The sequence below is a fragment of the Acomys russatus genome, chromosome 29 (assembly GCF_903995435.1).
Source record: "Acomys russatus chromosome 29, mAcoRus1.1, whole genome shotgun sequence".
NCBI classification, from domain to species: Eukaryota; Metazoa; Chordata; class Mammalia; order Rodentia; family Muridae; genus Acomys; species Acomys russatus.
The window spans coordinates 37,528,868-37,556,854 of record NC_067165.1 but is presented as its reverse complement, the minus strand read 5'-3'; the positions used below and the strand labels follow the sequence as shown (position 1 = coordinate 37,556,854).

The 27,987-nt window shown below is 48.8% G+C and overlaps 1 protein-coding gene across 1 annotated transcript in view; it reads left to right on the top strand.

The window, feature by feature from the left end:
* Positions 1 to 2,496: 2,496 nt before the first annotated feature.
* Kazn (kazrin, periplakin interacting protein) overlaps positions 2,497 to 27,987 on the top strand; it is a 998,054-nt gene continuing 972,563 nt past the window's right edge. The window contains exon 1 of the mRNA XM_051172203.1: positions 2,497 to 2,675. Coding sequence (XP_051028160.1) covers positions 2,585 to 2,675 — 91 coding nt within the window. The 5' untranslated portion in view covers positions 2,497 to 2,584. The remainder of the gene's footprint in view (positions 2,676 to 27,987) is intronic.

The window sequence follows — 27,987 nt, the reverse complement described above, 5'->3', positions numbered from 1 at the left end:
TTTGGGTCTATGAATTGTAGTATGGTTTTCCTGTAGTATATGGCTAATATCTGCTTATGAGTGAGTACAATGCCATGTGTGCCTTTCTGAGCCTGGGTTACCTCACTCAGGATGCTCTTTTCTCGTTTCACCCAGTTGCCTGCACATTTCATGATTTCCTTGTTTCTAATAGCTGAATAGTATTCCATTGTGTAAATGTACCACAGTTTCTTTATCCACTCTTCAAGTTGAGGGACCTATGCTTGTAGATGGAAGCCTATCACAGCTGTCCTCTGAGAGGCGCCACACAGCAACAGAGCTAAACAGATGCTGAGACTCACAACCAAACATCGGGCAGAGGACAGAGAGCCTTGTGGAAGAGTGTGAGGAAAGGATAGAGGGACCCAGAGGGAACAGGAGCACCACAGGAAGACCAGCAGAGCCAACTAACCTGGTCCCAGGGGGGCTTGCTGAGACTGAAACACCAAGGACCATGTATGGACTGGACCTAGGCCACCTACACGTATGTATGGGAAGGGTAGCTTGGTCTTCATGTGGGTCCCCTAGTAAGGGGAGAGGGCCTGTCTCTGACAAAACCTCTCTTGTATGCCTTTTGATCACCTTCCCCTGGCAGGGTTGCCTTGCCAAGCCACCATGGTAGAGGATGCACTCAGTCCTGATGAGACTCGATGCACTTGGATTGGGGGAGGGGGCTCCTTTTTTTGACGTGTAGGGGAGGGGGGGATATGGGGAAGAGTGAGGGAGGGGTATAGGCTCAATTTTCTTAACAAATATATTTTATTATGGAACTTATTAACCAAGAGTACCTCACTTATTTTTTTAATTTTAATTTTATTAATTTATTCATATTGAGTACCTCACTTATAACCCAACTAACCTAAACAATAGGAAACCATAAAAAAAAAAATTAGTTCCAAGGAACGATTCTCCTGGCCTAATTAATCAACAGGATTTCTTTTGCTGGAACCTGGAGCAACCAGAACCCAGAACCTAAGCCGGAGCCTGAAGCCCCAAAGCCTTCCCTTGAGCGATTCTCTCTAGGAGCGTCTCGAAGTGGAACAATGAACAACAGCCCAAACTATCCCAAATCTCCAAAGGCCCCACCTCGTTTTTGGCTCACATTTATATCTTCTCTCAGAATTTGTTCAAGGATGGTTTTCAGCTGGTTAACAACCAATCTCCCTCAGACGGTGGTTCGACTTCTAAGGGGATAAACATCACCTGCTCTCTCACGAGTCTTTTTCTCATCCCCCCCACCTGTGATCGAAACAAAAAACCATGTTTATCTCTCCTTCCGAGGGGCTACGATTGGGATGTGAAGTGAATAAGTAATGTAATTAATTAATTTTTAAAAAGTTACAACCGTTGCTGGGAGTACTTGTCAGTGACTTGAAAGAAAAATCGGCAGATGGGATGGCAACTTCAAGACCCAGTGCCCACCTAGGCAGTGGTTGTAATCCTGAGGGAGGTGTTCCTCTTCTCCCTCCCTTCCCGACAAACTGCGCCTCCGCTCCTCTCCCAGAGTAAAGGTGGGTAAGGTTAGCTCTCCTCTTCTTTCTTCCTCCAGGGGTCACTGGGAATGGATGACGTTTCTCTGCTCTGCTCTCCCGGACCTGGGGATCTCATAGCCAGCGGTCTGGTGTCCCAGGTCTGGCGCTTCCTTGGCTGTGGACATGAAGAGGTTACTCCAGCCCTGAAGCCTGCTGGGCTGAGTTAGCACTTCCCCTCCAGGTCCAGAAGCTCTTCACGGAAAGGGGACAGCAGAGGCGGCTTGGGGGGGACACCGCTGCAGTAGGTCGCAGCAGGGATTCTTTCAGCACGTGCCATTCCGCAGACCCCCCGCCGCCATCAGGCCAAGCTGCGGAGAACTGGAAGGCAAAAACAGCGGGAGGAGTGAAGGATGAGCCAGCGACGCCAGGGGCCCCCCCAGCTACAGAGCGCCCGCCAGAGCTGCTGCCGCTGCTGCGCACGCCTCTCGCTGCCTCACCAAGCTGCGGCTGCCCCTGGGATCCAGAAGCCCTACAGGAGCCACGGAGATCCAACCAGGACTAGTAGCCTCGGACTGCCGCCTGTGAGACTAGCTCCCCAGAGAGCCTGGGCAGTGTTTTGCCTGCAGCTGGTGCTGGGACGCAGCCCGGCTAGAACCCTCTAGGCCAGTGTGGCCAAGGAGCAATCTTCATCTTCCCAACCCCAGGAGAGGCCCACCCACATCCAGGCTCCTTTCTTGGACAGAGAAAGTAACTCCTGTTAGGGCAGTTAAAGATTGGGCTCTACAGCTGAGGCGCATAGCCCCTCAGGTTTGTAGAGCCTTGGGGCTGTCGTTTCTCATCTGAGTGGAGTCTGAGAAAGAGAGAGAGAGAGAGAGAGAAAAAAAAAAAGAAAAAAAGAAAAAAAAACTGCAAGGAGCAGGGCAGCACGTTGAAGGCAAGACGCCTTGTAAACTTTGGAGGTGGGGACATTTTCTGGCAGGGGGCAAGTGGCCCCCAGACCTACCACTGTTCTTGGCCTAGTGATAAAGCCTGTTGGTGCGATACTAGGGATTCCATCGCAACTACAAGACCAACAGCAAGGACCTACAATCGTCATGGAGTCCCTGCTGACAGCATCCAGTTCCCCCACAGGCCGGGGAACCTTCTCGCGTGTCTTTGGCCAACAGTGCCAGCTGATGGAAGCAGGTAGGATATGGCCAGAGAGAGAGAGAAGTAGAGCTTCTGCTAGCGGAGGTCTGTTGATGTGTGTGTGTGTGTGTGTATGTGTAATCTCTTTCTCCATGTTATTCTGGGTGAGACTTAACCTGAGATGTGACAGTTGACATTTGTCACTTTAAATGATACACTTTTTAGGCCTGACTCTTGAGACTTGAAGCTACCACCAGGGCATGATGAGTGAGGGTCCCTGTTGGTTTTTTGTTGTCTGTTTTCTCTAGCCAGCTGCTGGAAGAGAAAAACTCTGCCAGGAGAGATAAGGTAGAGTGGTAAGTGTGCCCTCCTATAGGGATGGCGGTCAGTTCTGGACCTTTCCTGGCCTTTCAGTCTCTTGCCTCTGTGCTCCTGAGTGCTGCTGCAGCCATGCCCCGAAGCACCATTGGAATAGCTTAGATGTCCACAATTGTGTTTTGTCGGATCTGTCAGGCAAGGCAGCCTTTGCTCATAGGTCTGTCTGGTGTTTTAAGATGGGAAAAGTTGGCATCCCTGCAGTGAGAACCCATGCCAGCCATCTTGCTAAGATGTGCATTTGGACACAGATTAAATGTCAGGTCCTGGTAACTGCCTCCATGCAAGTGGTCACTGAGAGGGAGCCCACAAACAATGCTTACGGTGGTGACCGGAGCCAATTCAGAACTCGTATGCTTACTTCTCTGCTTTTTATTTATTTATTTATTTATTGAGTTCATCCCTATTGGGGAAACGACTGAGTTGAAAGTATAATTGTGTATTTTGCCTTGAGTCTCAGGAAGATGTTGGGAGGACCACTGTCTTAGGAGTCTGGGGTTGAGTCACATGGGTACTTTTGTGGGTGGTCCCATGACCTAAGGAATGGCAGACCCTTCCTCTAGTTACAAAGCAAAAATGACTGGCCTGAGGCCATCCTGTCCTGGTCCGCCCACACCTAGGGCTCTGTGCCTTTAGGAGCACTGCATGAGAGAGATGCCGAAGTGCCGCTAGTTTCTAAGACAGCTTGGGTCCTAACTTGTGGATTGCGAGGACTCAGAGCTGCACCGCCTGCGTCTGAGTCCCGGCTTCACTTTTATAAGTTACAAGTTGCTTGTCCTCAGACAGGATCCCTAGCCTCTCCATGCCTCAGTCTCCTCACCTGCAAAGTGGGGGAATGCCAGGCACCTTTACACAGGGCCATTGCAAAGGTGAGACAAATTAATCCATGGTAGACACCTTTGTGCAGGCTTGTGTGGACAGCTGGCTTTGGCAGAGAGGTGCTCAGTGGGCTCTGTGAGAGAAAACAGAGCACACAGCACCTCTGTCTTTCCTGCAGCTGGATTCTGGTTTATTGAGAGACTGTGAATCTCCTACTCCTCTATCTGTCTGTGGAATATTCTGTCTAGAAAGGCGACTTCTACCCAGGAGGGCTAAGAGTTGCCCTGCTTCTCTGATGTTGCTGGGGTTAGGCAGATTGGATTTCTAAAGCGCCCGGGTCCCCTGTGGCCTTATCCTCCCTCCTTTCCAAATACCCTGACCTGATTTCAGGTCATGGAATCCTCAGTCTCCTTTGTAAACAAAACTAAACCAAATAGACACCACGCCTCCCTTTAAGTCAAGAGGGTGGCGCATGACAGGGTGGCAGTGGCTAGTCCTCTGTAGGGAGGACTCTCTCCACGAAAGAACACGAGGAGGGATCATTAGCCTGTGGTTAAAGGAGCTCACTAAGTTAGGAGGCAGAGGGAATAAAGAGAAACCCCGGCCTCCTCAGGCAGCCATTTGTAGTCAGTTACTATCCTAAAATACCGTAGACGTGTGTTTGAATGATTAGCAGCTTCAGAGCTCTGCAGCTGGGGCTGTCCCCAGGGAACAGCATCTGTGGGCCCCATGCATTCTTAAGGTGTTCCCTGTGTGCTATCCATGGTGCTGTGACCTACGGGAGGTGAGGTACGGTTCTTGTTCCAGGATGCTGGTCTGGCTGGCAGTAAACATAATTCATGTTGAGGAAATGAAACACTGTGACTTCTCAACTATGCTGTTTTCCAAGCCACCCTCCTATTTTATGAAAACTATTTTCCAAAGCAAAACAAACAAACAAACAAAATGCTAACTAATTCCCATAGGCAAAGGAAACACTCAAGGGTGGCCTGCAGGTTCATACCTATACCCTTTGGGAAGGAAATCTTTAGTGCCATGCTTAAAGCCTGTGACTTTAACCTAAAAAAGGCATGTCCCTGATGGTGACTCTGATTAATTGTTCAAATTCATACATGTCTTAGGAGAAGAAATTGAATTTTGAATGAGAAGCAGTAAGGATTCATAAGATATGGTGTGTGTGTGTGTGTGTGTGTGTGTGTGTGTGTGTACACGCGCATGCATACGTGCATCAACAATTTTGGAGGTAGAGATAGATTTCTGGCAGCAAAGGTGAAACTGGGCATGAATAAGAGGCCCTAAAAGTTTGACCCAGTGAACAGCAGTAGTTATGTGAACACTGTCTGGCATGTAGAAAAAATATAGACTTTTTTTACACGTAGTCCCAGCTCAACTATTGCTAGCTGTATAAACTTTATAAGCTCCAAAATCCTAGACCACACACTGGCAGCAAACAACAGTCTTGGGGCCAAATCTGGCCCATCATTTCCTTTTGTCAATAAAGTTTTATCGACACACAGCCAGGCCCAGTCAAATACATTTTGTCCTTGCTGTTTCTGTGCTGTGATGGTAAAATTGAATAGTGTGTCCAAGATCAGGCAGTCTACATCACTGAAAATATTGATTGGTTCTTTGTAGAAAAACACTTTGCTGACTCTTGCTGTCTTAGTTAGAGCTACTATAGCTGTCACGAAACACCATGACCAAAAGCCATCTGGGGAGGAAAGGGTTATTTGTCTTACTATCCTGAATCACAGTACAATGTGGGGGAGGGAAGCCAAGGCAGGGACTCAAACCAGCTGGGAACCTGGAGAATGGAGCTGATGCAGAAGCTGTGGAGAAGTTCTGCTTACTGGCTTGCTTCGAAGCATCCACATGGATGGGAAGGCTGTAATGAAAACAGACACAAGCCCAGGGCTGTAGCACCTGAGCTGGCCTCCATCTTCGTGGCCTATTTCCTAGTCAATGGTTGAGGTTCGGGTGTTGGGTGAGTAGGGATTTAAACCTCTGTTAACCTAGTGTTGGATGCTATACTCAAAGTGGCCATGTCAAGGGCTAGAGATGTGGTTCAGAAGTGGAGTGTTTGCCTAGCAACCACAAGGGCCAGGATCCCATCCCTAGCACCACACAAACAGAAAGCAACCAATTGCCCTTCCTGCAGAGACTTTTGACCTTAATCAGGTCTTAATCAAGGATGCAGAGGGGGCCTTCAGTGGCTTTGATGCGGTTGTGTACCTTTGACCCTCACTGCAGTCCTTTATTCCACTCCTGATGCCCAGACCCGTGAAGGTGCTTTTTGTGGACAGTTATTTCTAACTCCTAACGTACATGGTTTCTCTTTTCTCATTTCCTGTGTCAGCCTCACACAGCAGGTGAGAGGTTGGCTTGTATGGACAGGTGTGTAAGTAAAAAGTTCCTCCTAAAAAAAAAAAAAAAAAAAAAAAAAAAAAGAGTTCCCCCTTCCTGCCTGACACACCCAAGTGGGAGCTGGCATGGAACCATCCAGAGTCACTCTTCTTTCTAGTTTCTCTTTAACATTGTGCTATGGATGCTGGGAAGTCTGATGGGACAGACAGGAGAGACGCCAGCAAGTGTGTTCTTGACTTTGGTGTAGCTGAGCAATTTTCCATCTTGTCTGTTTCTTCACTGGTCTGCAAAGTGTGTAACCGGACATGTTTCTGACACAAGGTTTGGGTGTTTTTGCCAAGGACTCTTGACTCGTACATGCGCGTATGTGTGTTTATGTGTGCATGTCGAGGCCAGAGGCCACCCTCAACTGTCATTCCTCAAGGGACCATGCAGGTTCTGGGATCAAAATCAGGTTCTTGTGCTTATAAAGTAAAGTGATTACTTTACTGCCTGAGCATTTCCCTAGCCCACCCAGGGGACTCTTGACCTTGATGTAGCTAAGTATTTCCCCTTGTCCTTTCTAGAGCTCATGAAAGATGTGATAGGACACAACTTCATGTGTGGGTGTGTGTATGGTGGGAGACTCTTGATTCACCTTTGGCCTAGCATTCATTGTGGTGGGTGACCAGAGCTTGCAGAGGGCTTGATTTCCTGTACCAGAGGCTGACTTAGGGGAGCAGCCTTCGTGTCCCCTGAGTTAATCTGCAGTGTGTGTCTTGGACAGAAAACGTTTCAACACAGAGCTTGACCACTTAGACTGAAGTCACCCTGTCCACTGCGTTCTACTGATGCTGCAGGAACCCAGGCCCAGCTCAAGGGGGGGGGGAGGGAGACCAGAAGAGAGGACAGGGAGGTGACAGGGCTTCAGCACTTGAGCCACTGCTGCAGCTCTGCAGGGTTCCTGTTGCAGCTCTGAAGCTACCACAAGGTCCCTTACGAGCACAGTTGGATAAGGACTCACGGCCTACTCCACAGCACATAGGAACTCAAATGTACAAGGCATGACTGTCCATCTGTCAGGCCAGGGTCTGGTCATCCTTAGACTGTGCTATGTTTTTTTTGTTTTTGTTTTTGTTTTTGTTTTTGAAGGCTGCATCGCTTGCCCTGTGTTTAGAACAACACAGAGAGGTCCCTTTGGATGAGAAGTCACATGAATCAGGGCAGTCTCCAGCTTTATAAGAGGAGTTGAGGAAGTTACATTTAGTGTTTCCGCCATGAGTGGAGCACACGGAGTACATGTGCTAAAGCTAAACAGACACAGATGCCCCAAACAGAGAACACCTCTCCTGTCTCTCCATCGGAGGGAATCGCAACATGGATTAGAATTTCCTTGTAGACCCCTATCTCAGGGTTTCTACTGCTGGGATAAAACACAAACAAAAGCAATTTGAGGAAGAAAGGCTTTATTTGATTTACACAGTACAGCCCTTCATGGAGGGAAGACAGGGCAGGAAATCAAGGCAGGAACTGAGGTAGAACCATCGAGGAATGCTGCTTCCTGGTTTGTGCTTCCTGGCTTGCCCAGTCAGCTCTCTCACAACATCCAGGACCACCTGCCTGGGGTGTGATGCTGCCCACAGTGGACTTGGCTGTCTTGTAACAATCAACCAAGAACATGCTGGAGAGACTTGTCTACAGCCCAGTCTGATGGGCATGGTTTCTCAATTGAGAGTTCCTCCTTCTCAAATGACTTCAGCTTGTGTGAAGTTGACAGAAGTCTAGCTAAGACAACCCCAAAGTGGTATGCCATGGCCTGGCATCTTGTCGGGCCGTTTTCTGGTGGGAAACCCTGCTGATTGGCGTTCCAGACCAAGATTTAGCATGGTGAGCTGCTGACACTGTCCTGGAATGCTGTCCTCTGGCCATGATATGTGTGTAGCCATTTGGAAATAGGAGATGTGGTTACTTCCAACCCTGACCAGATCAGAACTAGTAATGTTTCCTCAAAGAAAGTGGAGCCAGGGAAGGTCATTAGGCCTGTAACCAAGATTCCAGCCAATAATCCTCCAGTAGCCAACCATGCCCTCGGTTTGGGTGTGTTTGTTACCAAAGGTAAGACAGAATTCTAGATGTCTGGACTCTGAGCCCTGTCCCCCTGAGATCACCAGGAAGCCCTTGGTCCCAATGAGCAGGTTCCACAGGGGGAGGCTGTTTCTAGTGTCAGCAACAATCCATCTTTTGCTCTTGTTCCATGATGTGTGAAGGCTGCTCTCCTAGCTGGCTCGCTCTCTGTCCTCCAGCTTTCTCAGCGTCCCTGTACTGCGGTGGCTGGAGCACACGGTGACACACCTGCGCTGCTGTCGCTGGAGTACACGGTGGCACATAGACCTAGGCCCCAGCATCTCCTCCTTCATCCTGAAAGCTGAAAAAAAAAAAAAAAGACATGACGGGGATGGAAGAGAAACAAACTAATTATCTTGAGGCACCAAAATATTGCAGTTTATCTTTTTTTTTTTTTTTTTTTTTTTTTTTTTTTTTTGGCTTGAGGTCTTGCTGGTGCAGAATTGACACCTGGGCGCTGCTGTGAATGGGACGTTCTTCTGTAGACCTTTAAAGCAAAGCTCCCCGGGCAGCCTCAGAGCTGATCTCTGCTCTTGTGTGTACATTCATGTTGGTGTGGAAGTGTGTGTGTGTGTGTGTGTGTGTGTGTGTGTGTGTGTGTGTGTGTGTACAGGTGCCGAGCATGTGTGCATGTGCATGTATGGAGGCTGGAGATGACCTTCGGCGTTGTTCTTCAGATCCTATCTACACCGTGACTCTTGAGGCAAAGCCTCTAAATCATAGACTAGACTAGACTGCCAGTAAGCCTCCCCAACACCAAGAGAATAAGCATGCAGCACCATGCATGGGGGGGGCGGTTTACACTGGTTACGGAGATTAAATGCGGGTCCTTGTACTTGTGTGGAGAGCAGTGCACTGATTACACTGTCTACCCGGACTTTTTTTTTTTTTTTTTTTTTTTTTTTTAGATAAGATCTCATATAACCCAGGCTGACTTCAAACTCTGTAAGCTGATGCTGGCAGCCTGGGTCTATGATTCTGTTTTCGATGGCAGCACTCCAGGGCAAGGGAAGGGTCTAGATTTGATAAAAGAGTGGTTGGTTTTGCAAGAAAGTAAGAAACCTGCACATTCTGAGGGGAGTCACTAGGCATCCAGCACCACCCTTTGCTTTATCTTTGAAATCCCAGGGATTAAGTGACCACTGCTTTCCATGGAGCCAGCCTCCTTAATGCTGCAAGTCCCCCTGAGGAGTGGGGCCAGAGGTGCCTTTTCTTTCCCAGTTGGGGTGGCTCCTCCATTGAGCTCTTTCTTGGGTATGGCTAGCTGACCACTTTCACAGGAGCTCTTCTCAATTGGCCCAGTGTGGTCAGTTGTCTGATATAGCTCCTGAAATTAGGCTTGCTTTGCTTTGCCTGCGTTTCCAATCCTCTCCCGGACAGCCACCTTAGTATGGGCCAAGCTCCCAGCCAGATGAACTCCCCAGAGCTTCTCCCAGAGGAAATGAGAGTAGCTGCAAGCTGCACAGACTAGAGGGAAAACACAGCCTTCCACTTTGTGCCCAGGGAGGTGGCTGTTTATGGAGTGAAGGTCAGCACACCACGAGGATTGGCAGGCAAAAGGGAAGCGAGGAGGGCTTCCCTGTGGCCCAGGTAGGGGGGGTGAGGGGTTTGGGGGGATGAGAGTAGGGGGGTGCGGGGGTGGGGGTTGGGGCTCACGAAGCCAGAAGGGTTTATTAGAAAGCTTGAAAGAGCCAGTGAGAGTGATGCTTCACATAAGAGAGATTGTCAAACGGGGTGCTGTAACCATGGTGAAGATGTTGTCCCGAGGTGGCACTGGGATTCCTTCTGTCACCTCCCCCACCTCTCCCAGCAGGGACACTCAGACCTGGAGACTCACTTACCGCAGGTTTTAAAGTAGTCTCTGGCTACATCTTTCTTTTCAAACAATTCAGTTCCCATGCATCTTCCCGAGCATGGAAGGCAGGAGCTAGACCGAGCAGACCCAGTGGCTAGGCTTTGCCTGGAAAGGGGAACACATCTTCTCCCACCCTTTGTATCACTGTCCACCCCAAGGCCTGTGCACCGCCTTTCTTTTAGGCCATATGCCGCAAGGCAGTATGCCCAGGAAGGAGCCTCAACCTGAGTCATCAAAGCCACTCCATTGGGCTCCAGAGGACGAAGCCAAAGACATGAGGGGGGCTGAGCCACATTCAGTGTGGGGTTTCCAGAACCTTCAACCTTCAATTCTTTTTTAAAAAATATATTTTATTAATTTATTCATATTACATCTCAATTGTTATCCCATCCCTTGAATCCTCCCATTCCTCCCTCCCTTCCATTTTCCCTTTACTCCCCTCCCCTATGACTGTGACTGAGGGGGACCTCCTCCCCCTGTATATGCTCATAGGGTACCAAGTCTCTTCTTGGTAGCCTGCTATCCTTCCTTTGAGTGCCACCAGGCCTCCCCATCCAGGGGATGTGGTCAAATATGGGTCACCAGAGTTCGTGTGAAAGTCAGACCCCACTCTCCACTCAACTGTGAAGAACGTCCTGTCCATTGGCTAGATCTGGGTAGGGGTTCAAAGTCTACTGCATGTATTGTCCTTGGCTGGTGCCATAGTTTGAGCAGGACCCCTGGGCCCAGATCTGCCCATCATAATGTTCTTCTTGTAGGTTTCTAGGACCCTCTGGATCCTTCTATTTCCCCATTCTCCCATGCTTTTCTCACCTAGAGTGCCAATAGGATGTCCTCCCCTCTGTCCCACTTTCCTGGTAAGCGAAGACTTTCATGGGACATGCCCCTTGGGCTAGTGTCCAGATATAAGTGAGTATATACCATTTGACTCTTTCTAGAATCTTCAATTCTTGCCTTTGATCTTCTGAAATCCTTATCAGCAACCCACTGTAAGGGCACACAACAGGATGCTTGTGGGAGAAGGCTAGCTTGAGGACAAGAGTAAAAGGGAGACTGTGGCCATCTATCTCTGCTGGCCTAAGGGACATGGAAGTTAACACAGCTCAGGTCAGACAGCCGATTCATAGGGTAGAGTTAAAGAATTTCACTTTGTGTAAGGCCTTTGTGGGAGGAAGTGTTCCTCCAGGGAAGAAGTCAGACATCTTGAATACGGGAGGAGAAGTGAGTCTTAGAAGGAGTGTCTATGCTGGTTCCCTGGGAGTCACTGAGTCACCTCAGTCCTGTTGGAAGCCTTGGGAGACCACAGGACTTCAGGCAGCAGGGAGAGTTTCTGGTCTTGAGTAAGGTGCGATACATGGGGTATCTCTTGGATTCCATGGTAGAGCTGGAAGCCTCCCGAGGTGAAGGAAGCAGGTTTTCAGTGATACCCGTGCACTTAGTGAAGCAATTGGCTGGGTGGATGGACAGGAAGTGGGACTGGCCTGAGGAGCAGATGGCAGCAGGCATGGGCTCAGGGCTGGCAGGTGCCCTGGCATGCTAGAGATTGGGCCATATCCTCATTAGCACTGATGAAATCCTGAGACAGGCAGAAATGAAGGAGAAAATTAGGATTGGATGCTATCAGGACCAGAACTTTGGGAACCCTCTCCCTGTCTCTACTAGGAGACACTCCTTTTGTCTGTTGAAGAACACCCAAAATGGAAGAGTTGGGTTAAGAGGTCGGGCCAACCAACCAAGGCTGAGGCCATCACAGATGCCTGGAGCCAAGCCTGATGGAGGCCCAGAGCAGCGTTAGGACAGACACACAGCTGGACTGCCAACAGCTCTGGTTTAATTTTGGCCATGGCCATTAAACAAGAGTAACTGGATTCAGATGTCTAAGTTGAGCTATTTTCTCTCAACATTTTAGGCCTGACACACTTCTGTCTTCTGTCTTCTGCTGTCATTTTTTGGCCACAGTGATCTTGGGGTCATTTCTCGGTAGGAGTTTGCCTTTTCTAAGTGCATGCCTTTAAAATCTTTGTCCTGCAGGCTCTGTCACTTTACTATAACATGTCCCAAAGTGGATCTAATTTTATTTATTCTATTTGGGGCAAATGCTTAGCTCTGAGGATTTATGTCTCAGTCTGGAAGAATAGTCAGCCTCCCTCCTCTTCCTTCACTTACTCTTCTCTTTCTTTTCCTCCCCGTCTTCCTTCCCTTCCCCTCCCTGTCTCTCCTCTCCTCTCCCTTCCCTCCTCTCTCCCTTCCCTTTTCTTCCATTCAATCCCTTTTCCCCTTCTCTTCCCCCTTCCCTCTCCTTCCCTCCTTTTATTTATTTTTTTCTCTTTCTCTTTCAAAAAGCTCTCACTATGCAGCTGAGTCTGTCTCTGAACTTTTGATCGTCCTGCCTCGCCCTCCCAAGGGCTGGGATTCCAGGCACCTGCCAGCTGCAGCACTTTATTTCTTTGGACAGGGATTTCCCTCCGTTTCTTCCACTCCTCCCTTTAGATATTCTTCGTCTGCACTGGAACTTCCAATATGAGCTCTTGCATAGTTCCTATCTCTGCTTCTCAGCTGTGGTCTATAAAATGATTTTAAAAAACAGAATCTTCTGGTTCATTAATTCTCTTTCTGGCTGTTTCTAATCTTCAGCCAACTTCAGACAATCTGGCTTTTATTTAAATGTCTTTCTCTCACCCTCAAGAGGTTATATGTGAGTAGCTTTCAAATCTTTCAGACAGTCTTTCATATTTTAAGGTAGTCTCTTCTCGTTCTTGTTATTGACTTTATCTTTAATTTGTTTGACCTTTCAAACCAGTGGTTTTTAACTTTCCTAATGCTGTGACCCTTTAATACAGTTTTGTGGTTGTGTCTCCCATCCACAAAATTATTTTTGCTGCTACTTTATAACAGTAATTTGCTATTGTTACAAATCATAATGTGAGTAGCTATCTTTTCTGATGGTCTTAAGGTGACCCCTGTAAAAGAGTCATTTGACCCTGAAGGCTTCACGACCCACAGGTTGAGAGCCATTGATTAAAACCATCTATCTGATGAACAAATTTCATGCTATCTAATAAATTCTTCCTTGAGATACCACTATCATAGTGAATACTAATTTCTGGGCTGAAGAGTTCTTCCAATTCCCAGTCATGTAAATTTGAACCTAACATTTTTGAGAGAAGACCAGAGTAACGAGTGATTTAAGAGCCTCCTGTGTCCAGGACCCCCACACTCTCACTCCAGACAGGGTTCCTCATATTTAAAAAGACTTACTTTTATTTTTTAAGTGTGTGTGTGTGTGTGTGTGTGTGTGTGTGTGTGTGTGTGTGTTTATTCACATGAGAGTGAATGTAGTTGCCTGAGGAGGCTAAAAAAAGTATTAGCTCTCCTGGAGCTAGAGTTACAGGCAGTTACGTGGGTGATGGGAATTGAACTTAGGTCCTCTGCAAGCTCCATCTCTGCAGCCCTCAATTTTCCTCATACTGCTTGCATGTCAAATCTTGTGTGATTTTAAGGATGAAGGGGTGTGTGTGTGTGTGTAGGTAGTTGTAGTTTTGACCTCTTCTCCTCAGCAAAGTAAAGCTCAAACATCACTTAACAAGGCCAATAAGGTCTCTGAGCCAAGTGTGAGCCTGTCCGCCTGTGCTGCATCTCTGACTTTCCATTCTGTATTTCATTACTTTATTCTGTGCATGTATTGGTTTCCTCTGCCTCTGTAACAAACTTTCACAACACTGATGGCGTGAACCAACAGACTTTTATTCTGTTCCATTTTGGAAGCAGAAGTGTGAAATCAGGGTGGCAGCAGGGCTGCACCCCTCCTCCTGTGCTCTGGGAGGAGAATCTGCTGCCCTTCTTTTCTGGGTTCTAGGGACTCCACAGTGTGTGCCCACAGCGCTCCACAGTGTGTGTCCACAGCGCTCCATAGTGTGTGCCCACAGCACTCCACAGTGTGTGTCCACAGCGCTCCACAGTGTGTGCCCACAGCGCTCCGTAGTGTGTGTCCACAGCGCTCCGTAGTGTGTGTCCACAGCGCTCCACAGTGTGTGTCCACAGCGCTCCACAGTGTGTGTCCACAGCGCTCCATAGTGTGTGCCCACAGCGCTCCGTAGTGTGTGTCCACAGCACTCTATAGTGTGTGTCCACAGCGCTCTATAGTGTGTGTCCACAGCGCTCCACAGTGTGTGTCCACAGCGCTCCACAGTGTGTGCCCACAGCGCTCCACAGTGTGTGTCCACAGCGCTCCACAGTGTGTGTCCACAGCGCTCCGTAGTGTGTGTCCACAGCGCTCCACAGTGTGTGTCCACAGCGCTCCACAGTGTGTGTCCACAGCGCTCCACAGTGTGTGTCCACAGCGCTCCGTAGTGTGTGTCCACAGCGCTCCGTAGTGTGTGTCCACAGCGCTCCACAGTGTGTGTCCACAGCGCTCCACAGTGTGTGTCCACAGCGCTCTATAGTGTGTGTCCACAGCGCTCCGTAGTGTGTGTCCACAGCGCTCCACAGTGTGTGTCCACAGCGCTCCGTAGTGTGTGTCCACAGCGCTCCGTAGTGTGTGTCCACAGCGCTCCACAGTGTGTGTCCACAGCGCTCCACAGTGTGTGCCCACAGCGCTCCACAGTGTGTGCCCACAGCGCTCCACAGTGTGTGCCCACAGCGCTCCACAGTGTGTGCCCACAGCGCTCCACAGTGTGTGCCCACAGCGCTCCACAGTGTGTGCCCACAGCGCTCCACAGTGTGGGTCCACAGCGCTCCACAGTGTGTGTCCACAGCGCTCCACAGTGTGTGTCCACAGCGCTCCACAGTGTGTGTCCACAGCGCTCCGTAGTGTGTGTCCACACACTCTATAGTGTGTCCACAGCACTCCTGTCTGTGCTTCTATGGTCACATGTGCCTTATCTTGCTATGTATGGGGCCACTCTGTCTCTGTTTTAGTAAGGTGTGGTGGCATGTAGCGTTTGAAGATCCCAGGAAATCTTCCTACAAACGAGACCCTTACCCCAGTCCCATCCGTACCTTACCTGTTGTCATGCACAGTAACAGGTAAATGTCAAGGATCAGGAGAGGGCGTGGCTTAGCCTCAGGCAGATTTTGATGTGGGAAATGATGTTTATATGCACATGGGTGTCCATTATATTTCTAAGTGGCGTGTAGACTTGCTTCCTGTCCACATCGTTCTAGCACATTTGTTCTCTGAAGATGAAATATCTCAAAGGATCTCCAGGCTGGAGGGGAAATGTTCACCCCTGGGACAGGAGAGGCTAAGGATGCTGAAACAGAGATGTTGTCTGGTACCCGGAAGTGACTCCTCGTACCAGTGGGGACAGGAAACCTCCGCTTTGCTTAAGCTAGTAAGACCTGCTGTGTGATGTGACGGGACTGGCCTGAGCACCCCTGGCGGCTTCATCTCGTTTTTCTCTTTGCCTGTGTTTGCTCCTCTCTGTGTCGCTTGGCTCTTATGAATGACTGATCCTGGCTTTTTTCTTTCCATGTCACCTATGGCAACTCCATGAGTCCACTTGTGACAGACCTTGAACCTGTCTGTCCCTTTTGCTCCAGACACTGCACAGGACATCCACCTGGGAGTTTTTCAGGCACTTACTGTGTGCCAGTGGACAGTGGGCAGCATCAAGATTGGAGCAGGACCAATCCTGGAGCTGACTCTTGCTGGAGATCTGGGTATATTCGGAACGTTCTGTCCTGGACCAAAGCTTCCTTCCTGGCAAACTGAGCCAGAGGCTGTGTCATGTGTCTTGTGGTTCTTTGAGGATGGAGACATACCAGTCACTGTAAAGCAAAACATCTAGTGTCCTTGGGTAATGTCTGGGAGTGACGATGGCAGCTTTTGGCTGCATTAACCCAGAGGGAAGTCAGAGGGAGGGCATAGTTTCAATGTGTGACATTGGTTCCTGTTCCTCCTGATGTGTCCCTGCCTTCTGGTAATGGCTAAAACCTTATTGTGAATATTTTCGTAGGTATTTCTAGGGTCTCTTATCACCCAGCACAGGTCCAAACGTTCTTGACAGCCGAGGGGCACACTTTGTGTTCCACACACCGGTCCTGGGTGGGTTGGTTGATGTTGCCTTCTGTGAACGTGAACAGCCTCTAAGGGACGAGTCAGGAGTTGGGCGGAGAAGATTCTAGGCCCTAAGTTCCCTGAGATGTTAAATAGGCCAGGGATGATAGAAAAAGATCGTTCCCTGGGACACTCAGCCTAGTGATGCCTGGGAGAAAGAATGGCAGGGCACACTCACGCACGTGCACGCACAGTGTGAGTCAGCCGAGGAAAGGATATGAGACAGGCAGAGGCAGCCTTTGCTTCCAGCTCGCCGGAAGAAATTTAACGATTTAAAGACAATTTCAACCACGTTTTTACAGGTAGTCAGTTTTTCTTCCTGTTACAGAGTCCTTGGACTTTGTTTTATATCAGAGACACACTTTATTTCCAGGGGTCCAGTAACTGTGGTTATTCAGAAAGCTGACGGGGATAACACGTGTTCTTGTAGCGGAGAAAGACTCTTGCCAGCTCCAGCATGAAGGACCAGCTTCTTTTCTTTGAGGTTGATGAACAAGACCATTAGAAAGTAGGGGGCTCTTTAAGGAAGCAGACACTCCCCTGCACAAAGCTGGATGAGGCAGCTGGAGCTTTGCTTTGGTCTTGATGCTGCCAGCCAAGGAGGCTCCGGCTACCACAGTTCAGTCCCCTGAGTGCGAAGCGGTCATTAGAAGTCCACTTTGTCAGGTGGTTACCACCCTGGCTGTCCTCGATTCAAACAAAAGTTCCTTTGTGGCCACTGGCATTTGGGGAATAGAACTGTGGAGACACATCGGGGCCAGAAGACGGCCAATGGGGCCTTAGAGATTTGCTCAGTGAAGTGTCCCTGATAAATGACTCCATGCACTGTAAGAAAAGCCATTCCTCCCAGCTGCTGCTCTCTTGGTTGACTCTGGAACTATGGGAGGATTGGGGAAATGGCTCAGTTACTCAAGTGATTGTCACACAAACATGAGGACCTGAGTCTGGATCTTAGGCACTCCTGTCAAAAGCATGGCATAGTGGGTACATGTTTGTAACCCCCAGTGCTGGGGAGACGCAGCTAGGAGGATCACTGGGGCTCACTGGCCAGTCAGTCTGACTTAATTTAGTGGGATCCAGATCTCTGTGTGCTGGTCACTTTTTGTCAACTTGATATGAGCCAGGGTCATCTGGAAAGAGGGAACCAAAATTGAGAAAATGCTCCCCTCAGACTTCACCTATAGGCAAAACCATGAGGCATTTTTCTTGATTGATGGTTGATGTGGGAGGGGCCAGGCCACTGTGCCACTCCCAGGCAGATTGTCCAGAGGTGTATAAAAAAGCAGGCCGAGCAAGCCATGGGATGCAAACCAGTAAGTAGCATTCCTGCGTGGTCTTTGCTTGAATTCCACCATCAGGTTCCTGCTTTGAGGTCCTGCCCTGACTTTCTTTGATGATAGACTGCGAGATGTAAGTGGAAGATGAAATAAGCCCTTTCTTCTCCAATGTGCTTTTGGTCATGGTGTTTCATCACAGCAATATTAAGCAAACTAAGACACCCTGTCTCAAGAAAGAATGTGGAGAGTTAATGAAGAAAACACATGACCTTGACCTTTGGCCTCCACACATGTGCACATATGTGAACACACACACATGCTGTGTTCACACAGGTGTGCACACATATCCACAAATGCACACACACAAATTATAGGAGGTGTGGTTCACTTTAAGGGTCACGGACCTCTCGAGTGATAAACTAGGCTGAACTGGGGTCGAGAGCTGCAGGGCGTGGGTGCAGAAGCCGTGGCCCTGCTGCTGAGGACTTGGCAAGCTGCAGGGAACAGAAGAGCAATTTTAAAGATCAAAGAGAAAGCATAAGGCAGCCCTGGGCTGATTTGCTTTGTGAGGAGAGGGTAGCGCTGGTGGGCTTGCAGCTCCCCTCTCTTCTTGTACGACCCTGTGAGAATGGATAGGTGCATTATGACACCTGCAGCATGTCTCCGCGTAGTTCAGCTTTAATATTTTCTGTGGATGCACAGGCTCGTGATCCTAGGATCCTGGTAGCCCTAGTATCTAGTCTTGAACTGTGGGATTGTCTGGGCTATTATTTGATGGAACTGACTCCTGTATGAATGTGTTCGTGTGTGTGCAGGTGCACACGTGTGTGCACATATTACAGAAGCCACATGTCAACAAGACTTGTTGCCTGAGCACCACCTACCTTGCTTTTGAGACAGCGTCTCTCACTGCCTGGAGCTCACCAAGTAGGCTCAGTTGACTGGTCTGTGATCCCCAAGGGATCTCCGTGCCTCTGCCTGACCAGTGTCACTACCATACCATTTCATTTTCTAAATGTGGGCACTGGGGGATTGAACTTGGGTCCTTGTGCTTGCAAGCATGAGGAATAGATTGTTATGGTCTGTTTTCAGTATGTCTGCGAGCAGATAGTCCAGTGGCACCAGAGGTGGCTTCAGTTAGGGGACAGTGACTCTGGGATGATGAACAATGAAAAGGTGTGGAAGCTGACAGCAGGCGTGTGTGTGAGAGAGGGCAAGGGGGAAGTGTAGAGTGGAGAAGAGAGCTGGAATCTAGTGCTTGGAGGCTGGCGGGTAAGTGAAGGGGTTGTAGGTCTGATTCTCCGACCCTTTGTCAGTTCCAACACTGATATTTCAGAGACTGGTGATCAATATTTGGCGCTTGGGCTCAACTAAGGATACTATCATTTTTCTTGACTCGTGCTTAAGTCCTGGGCTGTGAGAAGTGGGTGGCTCTCATTGATGAGGGGAGGCAGCCGGAATGAAAACCTACGCTGGGAAGCTGCAGAGATGAGAACGCAGCAGGGAACTCAGAGGCAGCCTCGATACCCTGTATTCTGGGCTGGCTTCATAAACCTGCTACTCAGAGTGAGGCTGAAAAGCCCCCATTAAAACACAGACAGTGGTCTTCGGCTATCTCTGTTCTTCAAGAGGCTGACCAGAGGGGTGATACTGACTGTAAAGATTGGCATTTTTTTGGACTTCTTTAAATAGGGTTCAACACCCCAATTTCTAAGGCTTTTTCTATAATAAGAGGGGATATACCTATTGGCAACAGGGCATTGGGTATGGCTGGGAAGGAGTGAGGGGCCCCTGCTTTTGATGCTGTCAGGAGGGGTGTCACTGACCTCGCATCTGTATGAGTTCTCCCACTCTGAGCCCTTTCTTCTACTATATCCACCTCCTAGAAGACCCGAGACAGCATTTTGAGTACATACATTCCATCACCTAAGAGGGTCCATAGCGTCCTTACGTCTGTAACTTAAAATCTGGGGGAGACCTGCAGCAGTGCTGTGCAAAGGGAAGGAAGTGTCTGGCAAAACAGTCACGTGCCAGGAGTTGGGGTTGGGTGGGAACTCCAAGTCCTTCAAGATGACAAGAGCAAAGAGAAAGCTAAAGGGATGAGTGTGGGCTCAGACCGGTGTACAAGCTACGGTACCACCCTTTGCTGACTGTGCAACTGTTTTTCTTCATATTGTGACTGCTTTAAATCTCTCTGAACTACATACGTTCTTTTAGGTCAAACAGGGATAGCTATTTCATGACCTAGGAGCTTGAAGGGTTACAGAGAGATGCATGGCTTGAGTTTGAGCTTGGAGCAGCCCAAAGGCCAGTTGTCGCCAGCCACAGGCAGCATTAGTGTCTCCCTGGTGACCATGACCTTCAGTTCTTTTGGGGCAGAAGAGAATCCTGCTCTTCCTCTGGCCCTAAAGAGAGACATGATAACTGTCCTTCCCTGGCTGCTGACTGGAGAAGCTGTGATTAGTGTCTGAGCTGCCCAGGTGAGCACACAGACTGACTCGACAGCCTCACAGAACTGCTGCTAGCTGCTTGCTATGATAACAAAGTGCCATTTAGTCAACTGCTGGGGCCAGAGCCAAGCACCTCGGGTGGGAGAAGCTGAAACCGAGGGAGGGCTTGTGTGACACCGCAGGGCCACCACCTCTTATCTAAGGAGGAGGGAAGACTCACGCTCCAAACACACACCAAGGACAAAGCTGGACGAGTTGGTTGAGTTCCCATGTCTGTTAACGAAAGGTTGTTTAATGAAAATTCTATATTTCATGCAGGATTCACCTGCTGACTTGCATCGTGGAGACACCAAGTGGAGGCTGGGTCTCGTTCTAGAACTCTCTTTTTTTTGCTGCTTCTTTTTGAAGGCGGTGTATCATATAGTCTAGGATAGCCTCAAGTGCTCTATATGGCTGAGGATGACCTTGAACTTCTGATCCCCCTGATTTCCACCCTCTGAGTGCTGTGATACAGGCATATACTACCATACTTGACTTAGCATGTGAAGGCAGACCCTCGGCTCTTGTTTTCTTTTGGCCACATGGAAGATCTCAGCTACCCACAACTGAGCTCAGCTCCCAGCTCTCAGCTGGTCCATAGAAGTATTTCCAATCCAAGCCCACTTTGCTACACAAGAATCCTTGGAGGGAACAATTCCTTCTAGAATAGTCTTTTGACTCAGTGTTTTTCAGTGGCTTCAGAAGTTTGTTCAATGGAAAAAAACCTCTCAGCTTCATTATTGAAATTATGAAGCCCGAGTCTCACTACAGGCCTACTGAGCAGGAGCCTCCCGGGGCTAGAGAAGCAGCTCCATCATTAAGAGCACTTGGTGCTCTTGCAGAGGACTTGAGCTCAGTTCCTAGCGCTCACATGGCAGCTCACAACCATCATAACTCCAGGCCCAAGACACCTGACCATCTGACAGCCTCTTTTGGCCTCTAAGGGTACCAGGCTTGCACACAATGTGCACAAGCACATGCACACACATGCACACGCATGCATACAATGACACACATGCACACAGGCACACACACACACAATGCACATGGACACACATGCACACGCATGCATACAATGACACACATGCACACAGGCACATACACACACAATGCACATACACACACAATGCACACACACGTGCACATACACACACATGCATGCACACACACATACTCATAGAACCTTGAATGGATTCTACTTTGAGTGACTGGAGAATCGCTTGACAACAGTGGGTTCTAATGTGGGGTCCCAAACTAGCAATCCTCAGGGAGCTCGTTAAAGTCGCATGCTCTGGAGGAGTACCCTGAGACCAGCTGAATGAGAAATTCCAAGATGAGGTCCTGCACTCCGAGTTTCCACAATACCCACCCTTTCCCCCACCCCAGCCCTGGTGTTTTCAATACTGGCTAAGGCTTGAGAAGCCACACACCAGGGTTTACCACTAAGCTGAACTTGAGGACTCTCTAGCTCTGCTGGTGTGCCACTTCCTCTAGATATGGGGACCAAATACCAGTATGACCAGGTGTCTTAGGGTTTCGATTGCTGTGGAGAGACACCAGAGAGCATTCCTATCTGGGCTACTTCCTGTCCAAAATAATATAAACACTTGCATGTGCTTTCCATCTGGTCTGCTTCTCTCCAGCCTCACCGATCCTCAGACTAAATTCCTCCCAGCTATGTGGTTCTTTATGCTAACGCACTAACCCATGCCAGTCTCTTTCTTCTTCTCCTCTCTTGTACCTGTCTCTCTTGGCATCACACTTTTTAAGGCTCAGGACAGTCATCTTTCAGAATGTACAACTGTCATGACTGGTCTGACAAAAGGGTAACTGGACAAGACTCTTTAAAAATATACAAATAAGGGAGCCATCTGTTGTGCTGCTTTGTCCAGTTTCCTCCAATTATTAAAACAAGCCTTGAACTCATGGCAACTCTTATAAAGGAAAGCATTTAATTGGGGCTGGTCTCCATGTTCAGATTTAATTCATTATCATCACGGCAGGAAGCATGTTGGTGTGCAGGCAGACATGGTGCTGGAGGAGGAACTGAGAGTTCTGGGTGTGGATTGACAAGCAGCAGGAAAAGAAAGTGACACTGGGCCTGGCTTGAGCACTTGAAACCTCAAAGCCCAACCCCGGGTGAAACGCTTCCTCCAATAAGGGCACGCCTACTTCACCTGGGCCACACCTCCTAATAGCACTGCTTCCTAAGAACCTATAGGGACCATTCCTATGCAAATCACCACCTCAGGTTATTTGCCAGTCTTGAGGTGAAGGGAAATGGAGCCACTTGCAGTCAGAGGCCCCAGTTCACCCTTATGTGATCTCTGCTGTGCCACCCTGAGCTAAGAATGGCCTCTCTGGCCCTCTAAGCATCCAGGGGGTTATCCTACCATCAGCCAACAAAGTTTTAAAATGCACATGAATTGTACAGCATGGTGTGTAGCCTAAAGCAAGCTTTTGAAGGAGCTGAGGGTCAGGAAAGCTGTGGGTACAAGGTGGAACAGCTTGGGTTTGGATGGGTTTGGACTGTGGCCTCTGTTAGACTTGCGGATGATGATGAGGAAGGACCAGGGCTGGAGATGAGGACTGAGGAGTTGGAGTTGTCTCGATGGCCTTAAAAGTTCCAGTTGAAATTCTTTCATGATGGTAAATACATGTACTCAATTTAATCGGTTCTTTCATTCTGATGCTTTTCTTTTCCTTTTTAAAAAAGTTTATTATTATTTATTTAAATATTTACTCAGATTACATTTCATCCTATTCCCCTCTACTAGGCCTGTGACAGAAGGGGACCTCCTCTCTCACCATGTGATCACAGCCTATCAGGTCTAATCTGGGTAGCCTGCTTCCCCTGCTTCTGAGTGCCACCAAGCCACCCCACCAAGGGGAAGTGGTCAAATAGGGGGCGCCAGAGAAATGCAAATCAAAATGACTCTGAGATTCCATCTTACACCCATCAGAATGGCTAAGATCAAAAACTTAAGTGACAGCGCATGCTGGTGAGGAAGTGGAGAAAGGGGAACACTCCTCCACTGCTGGTGGGAATGCAACCACCACTTTGGAAATCAATCTGGCATTTTCTCAGAAAATTGGGAAAAGGGCTACCTCAAGACCCAGCTATTCACTCCTTGGAATATACCTGAAAGATGCTCCACAACACAACAAGGACATTTGCCCAACTATGTTCATAGCAGCATTATTTGTGATAGCCAGAACCTGGGTGCTTTTTTTTTTTTTTTTTTTTTTTTTTTTTTTTTTTTTTGGAGGTTTTTTTTGTTGTTTTGCTTTTGGTGCTTAAAGTTTCTTTCTTTTTAGGAGTATCATGGTGATCAGGCCTTTCTTGTATTCTGACTTTGCAAAGTAGATGATCAGGAGACACACCCTTGTCCACACAAGGGACACTGAAACTTCAAACTGAATTGTGGTATACACCAAAGCGGGCATCCACTGGATCCTCACGGGACACATGCCCGTGCAGATCCACCCAGCTCACTGAGGCTGGTGGTCTGCTCAGCGTGCTACTCATGTCTCACATTGGTCTTTTCACCCAGCTTTCCCCAAGTGTAGACTTGGCCATGTCTCCTCCCGTGTGGTGTAGTTTGCCCATTGGGGGGCACTGACTGTGAGACCCATCCGTCTAAAAATGATTTACTTTATTTTTTATCATGTGTGTCTGTGCAGATGAGATTAGGTACTCATGCAGGCCAGAGGCGTTGACTCCCCAGGGATGGAGATACAGGTGGTTGTGAACCACCTGATGTGGATGCTAGGAATCAAACTGAGGCCCTCTGGAGGAGCAGTGCACATTTCCCCCATTGAATCATCTCTCCAGATTCTCCTCATCCCAGTATCATTTATCAGAAAGCTGTTTTTTTTTTTTCTTCCAGTGACTTGCCTTTGCACAGTTGGGAAGGGTTGGAGAGACAGCTCAGCAGTTAAGAGCACTTGCTGCTTGTGCAGAGGACCAAAGTGTCTTAGTTAGTTTTCTATGACTGTGAAGAGACACCATGAAAGGAAGCATTTAATTGGGGGCTTGCTGACAGCTTCAGAGGGTGAGTTCATGAACATCACGGCAGGGAGCATGGCAGGACACAGGCAGGCATAGTGCTGAAGCAGCAGCTATAAGCGTCCATGACCGGTATGTTGCAGGCAGGCACGAAAACAGATAGAGACAGCCAGACAGCCAGACAGATGGAGACAGAGGGGGAGAGAGTGAGAGTGAGAGAGAGAGAGAGAGAGAGAGAGAGAGAGAGAGAGAGAGAGAGAGAGAGAGGGGGGGGGGAGGGAGGGAGGGAGGGGGAAATCGCCAGCAGCTGGGCCTAGTGTAGGGTTTCAAAACCTCAAAGCCCATCCTCAATGATAGAGCTCCTTCAACAAGCCACACTTGCTCTAAAGAAGCCACAGCTAATCCTTCTCATGCAGTTACGAACATTAAAATATATGAGCCTATGAGGGCCATTCTCGCTCAAACCACCACAGCAAGTTTAGGTTCCTTGCTGGGTGGCTCACAGACGCCAGTAGCTCCAGCACCCACACCTGCCAGCCAGGGAAGGCATCGTTTGGTAGGTTTCCATTATCATCTATCTAGCCAGGGCTGCTTGCTGAGCTGAGCTCTGAGTTTCCACTTGGTCTGTCCTGAGTGGGATAGATGAGAGTCAGGAGGGAGCACATCCTGGGACCACCTCCTCTGTTAGACCTACAGCTCCACGAAGACAGTCATTAGTCACCTTGAGAAGATGTGAGTGAGTAAGTCACAGCACCCGGAGCCAATGAGGCGGTGTGCGGCAGCTGGCTTGAGGACACCCCGTCAAGCTGGGGCTGGCTTTCTGTCCCCTGGAGTCAGCAGCAGAAAGCTCATGCCAAGACTTCAGGTCTGTGCAGAAGCCTGGCCTGCTCGGCACGGTTTTGTACTCCGGCTGCCATCTCACTTCTGCAGTTTAGTGCCTAGAACACTGTCCAGCCCTGAGTAGATACTCAGATCTTAGACTCTAGCTGGTGTTCAACCTGACACAAATCCGCTGTCATTTGAGAGGAGGGGACTCATGTGAGGAATTGGAAAGATCAGATTAGCACATGTTCCTGGTTATGAGGCATATTCTCAATTGCTAGTTGATGTAGGAAGGCCCAACCCACTGTGGGCGGTACCATCCCTAGGTTAATCCCAGCACTCGGGAGGCAGAGGCAGGAGGATCACTGTGAGTTCAAGGCCAGCCTGGTCTACAAAGCAAGTCCAGGACAGCCGAGGCTACACAGAGAGACCCTGTCTCGAAAAACAAAACAAAACAAAAAGAAAGGTAGTTGAGCAACCCAGACACAGCAAGCCAGTGGGGCAGTTTTTCCTCTATGGTTTCTGCTACATTCCTGCCTTGAGGTTCCTGTCTTCGGTTCCTGTTCTGACTTCCCTAAGTGATGGGCTGTAAGGTATGAGATGACCCAAACCCTTCTCTCCACAAGTTGCTTTTACTCACAACAACGGAAGCGTCTGGAGTGAGGTCAGAGAGGTGAGGAGCAGGATTGGGAGACCGTGTGCAGATGTGTCTGCAGGCCATATGCATTGTAGGACAGCTACGAAGGAGACACAACGCGTATGTGGATGATGTCATATTATAATGTTGAAAGGATAGACATCCTCAATGAGCCTTGCAGACGCATAAGAGGAATTTGTTTATTCTTCTACATGACGTCAGGGCAGGCCTCTAGAGAGACTTCGTGTGGGGAAAAGCCTTTTCTTCTAACGCACACATTCAAAGATCCACTGTCTACTGTGTTCACAGTAGACCTTAGAATGCGAGGGCAGAGTTTAGACTGCAGTTCACAGAGTGTAAATATGACCCTGGGGTGTGGGGAGTTGGTGACCAGCCTTGGGGTATATTTTCCTTATAGCAGTTTTGAGAGATCAAATACCCATAAGAGAGAACAAGAGGAGAGGGGTTTTAATTGGAGGAAGAGGGTACAGGAGTTCACATTGGGCTTGAGGGATGCCCCAAGTGTTGGGGAGGGTGGGGGTGTTGTTGGCCAAGATGGTTGAGACTTGGAAGGGCCTGGTGTAGAGTGTAGGGAGGATGAGTGATTGGATTTCTACCATGGTCTTTCTCACCTTTGTGTTTCTTTTCAAACAGTCTGGTCCATCCCCCCCCACTCATGTGTGTGTGTGTGTGTGTGTGTGTGTGTGTGTGTGTGTGTATGTGTGCGCGCACACACACATGTGCTAGTATGTATACTGCATGTAAAGGACAGAGGCTAACATCAGGTATCTTTTACAATTGCCTTCTACTTTATTGCTTACTTATTTACTTGAAACAGGGTCTTTTTCTGAATGATTGGGGCTAGGACAAGTAAGGAGGGAGTGATGCTTGGAACCCACTGATGCCAGTCGACTGACTGGCCAGCAAGCTCCAAATATCCTCTTATCTCTTCCTCCCAGACCCCGGGATTGCAGGCATGCATTGCCACCTCTGGCTTTTTGTGTGAGTCTCGGGGGATCAAACTCAGGTTCAGATCTTGATTCCGGTGGGGCAAGCACTCTAACTCACCCATCTCTCTAGCTCCCAGAGTGTCTAGCTGCCACCCAGTTTGTATTCAGTCTTAAAATGAGTCTTTGGGTCACTTCTCAGGGAGTCTCTCCCCCAACACTGGGGTTGGACCCTCTCACTTCATTCACACTTCCTTCTGTCTTTAGTTCCCCAGGGCATGAAGTTTCCCAGGTAGCCTGAGCACAGGACAGTAGCACACCAGACCGACTGTCCTTCCTAGCTGGGCAGGCCTACCCCTGGCCACTGCCCACTTGGAGAGTAAGGGGCACACTCTGTTAACCTAGTGGCCCCCCCCCCCCCCCCCGCTGGTGTGAGCTAGAGGTATTTTCCCTTTGTACCCTTGACTATTCTAACTGGACGTTATCATAAGAAGGAAGCAGCAGCATCTCAGCCCACATGGCTTCTGGGTCTCTTGACTCCTTGCCATCTCCCAGTCCCCTTCCTGTTCTCAAGCCCCCTTAGCACTAGGACTGCGCATGTTGGGGGGGTGGGGGGAGTGACACCAGGTACTGATTAAAGCACCACTGACGGGTCTCTGTTATTAATGAGAACTAACCAGGATCTGAAAACGTGAGAGTAAGATTTATCTTCCTTTTAAGGGTTCATCTCTCGGGAACTCAAGTGCATTGCCTGCAATAAATGGCTGTAAATTTTCCCCAGGGTGCGAATCAGTCTCTCCAGGTGACACAACGCTGGCCAGAGTGACAGAGTGTATTTAATACTGAGGTGACAGCTAAAATAGTATCCCCTTCACGTACTGTTCCTCCAAGTTAGGGCTTCGAAGGGCAAAGTCAGGAGATGAGAAACGTTCATCCTCAACAGTTTCTCTTCACTCCAAAGGTTGATATTGTTGTTTTGCTTACAGGGAAAAAGAAAACCTCTGCAAAACAATATATTTTAAATATACATTGGCTTTAAAGTGGCCAAAGTAAAGTGTGGGCTATTTAACCCTTTATTTCCTTGGGAAGTCCGCCACGTGGGACCTGCCTCTGAACTGTCATCTTGATGCTGATGAAGAGAGGCCATGGTTCAGTGTCTGTGGGAGATTCTTACTTCTCTATGTGATTGGATTTCCTCCTCTTTTCAGATAGCACTATAGATCAAGCCTGGTGCAGCCCTGGGCTTTGATGACAGGCGTATAATGTCACGATGCCCAGACTAATGGGCCGATGGGGAAAAGCTGGCCACCATCTGTGGGAGGAGTCCAGTCCTGATGGATTGAAGAGGGATCCCAAGGAATTGAAGGGTCACATAGGGACCTTAAAGCAGGCCTGGAGACCGTTCTGTGTGGGACCCAGTTGAGCATGACGGGCTGTAAAAGGACTGCAGAAGTGCTGGGAACTGTGTTCTGACAGGGAGAGGCTGTTGGTTCTGTGCATCCAGTGAAAAAGCCAGTGAGTCTCTGACTTTCCCAAGGGCTTATAAAACCAGCACTGCCTCTGTACTCATGCCTGACTTAGTTCTCTCTCTCTCTCTCTCTCTCTCTCTCTCTC